The following is a 1,984-nucleotide window of genomic DNA, read 5'->3' as shown; positions in this document are numbered from 1 at the left end:
TTTCAGAATTTTTAATTTATACTTAAGCCGTTTCTAATTGTAGTTCAGAAGTTTCTAATTGTATTTCAGAAATTTCCAATTATATTTCAGAATATTTTAATTGAATTTCAGAAAATTCAAATTATGTTTCAGAAACTTCCATTTGTATTTCAGAAATTTCAAATTGTATTTCAGAATTTTCAATTTGTATTCACAGAAATTTCCATTGATATTGCTATTAAAATTTTCTGAAATACAAATGGAAAATTCTGAAACATAATTAGAAAATTCTGAAATATAATTGGAAATTTCTGACATACAATTAGAAACTTCTGAACTAAAATTGGAAATAGTGTAGTCAATAGTATGTAATTAAGTATATTAATAAAACTATTATTAGGTAGAAATTTATAAGATTAATTATCCGGCTTTAACTTCATTTCCATCACCAATGCTGTTACCTTTTGTATGGTCTCAATCTGTTTTTTTGAATGCATTGTAGCAATTGTGGCTATTATCATTTTCGAAAATCCTATAAGAGGGTCTTTTTCTTCCTCTTTTTTCTTTCCTGACGTGGATTCACACAAACTTTTGAAAACTTCTACTGCTTCAACGAAACTTTGGTCTACGTCAGTATTTTCTGTGCCTTTTCTTTTTCTTTTTGGAGCTATTGGGATATTTGGTGACGATATCTCAACACATTCTTCTAAAATAGTTTCTACTGTTGGCAAAGATGGAGAGGATGATTGAGACTCCGGTGATGGCGATATTTCCAAACACGTGTACGTACTATCCAGAATGTTTACAGAACAACGTGTGCTAAAAATATAGTTAGTTAACATTTATCAAAATTAAAAAAAAATTGTTGAACTCACGGCCTTGGAATGATATGTGGAGATATAAAATCCATTGTTTGCAGCAATGGCCACTGAGATTTATATTTAGAGCCACTGCCTGAAGGAAGGTTTTCCATTCGCTTTTCCTTCGCAAATCTGTCACGCAAGCATCCCCATCTTTTTATGCACATTTCATCTATAAAAGAAAATTATTTATTATTATAGGTTTTTGTGGTAATTATTTGAACTTTTTATTATACATATTTTTAAAGTAAATTTTTAATTAATTAATTTTAGATAATCGGCAAATTGGAATGCATTTTCTTACCCTGCCGATTGTCTAAAATTTATTTGCAGTGATATTCTTTGAATTATTACAGATTAATTATAATAAATGGACTTAAAAGACTAATTAAAAATTTACTTTGAAAATTATTTATATATACATATGTAGTTTATCTAATATATAAAAATCTCGTGTCAATCTTTGTGTTTGAACTCCTCGGAAACGGCTTAACCGATTTTTATGAAATTTTGTATGTATGTTTGGTAGATATGAGAATAGGTCGTAAAGTATATTTCATACCGCTAGAACCAAAATATTCACTAGAAATAATTTGTATGGCAGAACAACGTTTGCCGAGACAGCTAGTAATTATATATGAATACAAAATATTTTGTTGAACTTACCTGGCAATTGCATCTGCTCAGCAATTTCCGTCCAAATTCTTTTTTTTTTGTCCGCCAGTTTATAGCCGGAACTATATTTATTGCATAAACTCTCATTGGCCTGTACCAATAAAATTAATTGTTCGTCGTTCATTGTAATAAGCAAATTTAGTTTTAAGTTTTTATTTAATATTTCGCGCTCGTCGCTGATTGAAATTGTCAAAATTTAAACAGCTGTTTGAAAGTGTTATCAACACAATTGTTTTAAATACTGTTCAAGCGATTTTATAATTTTTTTCTGCGATTTAAAAAAAAAATTATTAAACTTTGGTAATAGTACGTACTAGTATATAAACCGTATTTATTTACACATAATGTATTCATCATCATTGTGAAGGTCTTCGAATTGACTTCATATATGTTTATATTAACCCATTAGGAGACAATTATAAATATTAATTATCTTGTCATTAAGACTTTATTTATTAAAGGTCCGATAA

At 28.2% G+C, this 1,984-nt stretch overlaps 1 protein-coding gene across 1 annotated transcript; it reads right to left on the bottom strand.

Annotated features, from left to right (window-relative positions):
• Window positions 1-395: 395 nt before the first annotated feature.
• On the bottom strand, window positions 396-1,638 carry LOC135962853 (uncharacterized). Its single transcript, XM_065514757.1, has 3 exons — window positions 1,506-1,638; window positions 855-1,011; window positions 396-798 (listed from the first exon to the last, which is right to left on the bottom strand). Exons 1-3 carry the CDS (start codon window positions 1,636-1,638, stop codon window positions 396-398), a joined length of 693 nt encoding a protein of 230 aa, XP_065370829.1.
• Between the last annotated feature and the right edge of the window lie 346 nt (window positions 1,639-1,984).

Source organism: Calliphora vicina, chromosome X, assembly GCF_958450345.1.
Source record: "Calliphora vicina chromosome X, idCalVici1.1, whole genome shotgun sequence".
Classification (NCBI taxonomy): Eukaryota; Metazoa; Arthropoda; class Insecta; order Diptera; family Calliphoridae; genus Calliphora; species Calliphora vicina.
This window is presented reverse-complemented; position numbering and strand designations above follow the sequence as displayed.

What these genes read in the sequence shown, in the direction of transcription:
- LOC135962853 (XM_065514757.1), bottom strand. Translation starts at nt 1,638, where the DNA reads ATGAACGACGAACAATTAATTTTATTGGTACAGGCCAATGAGAGTTTA. An exon ending in TGAGCAGATGCAATTGCCAG is followed by an intron (nt 1,012 to 1,505) that starts GTAAGTTCAACA and finishes TTTCTTTTATAG; the next exon opens with ATGAAATGTGCATAAAAAGA. An exon ending in CCACATATCATTCCAAGGCC is followed by an intron (nt 799 to 854) that starts GTGAGTTCAACA and finishes CTATATTTTTAG; the next exon opens with CACACGTTGTTCTGTAAACA.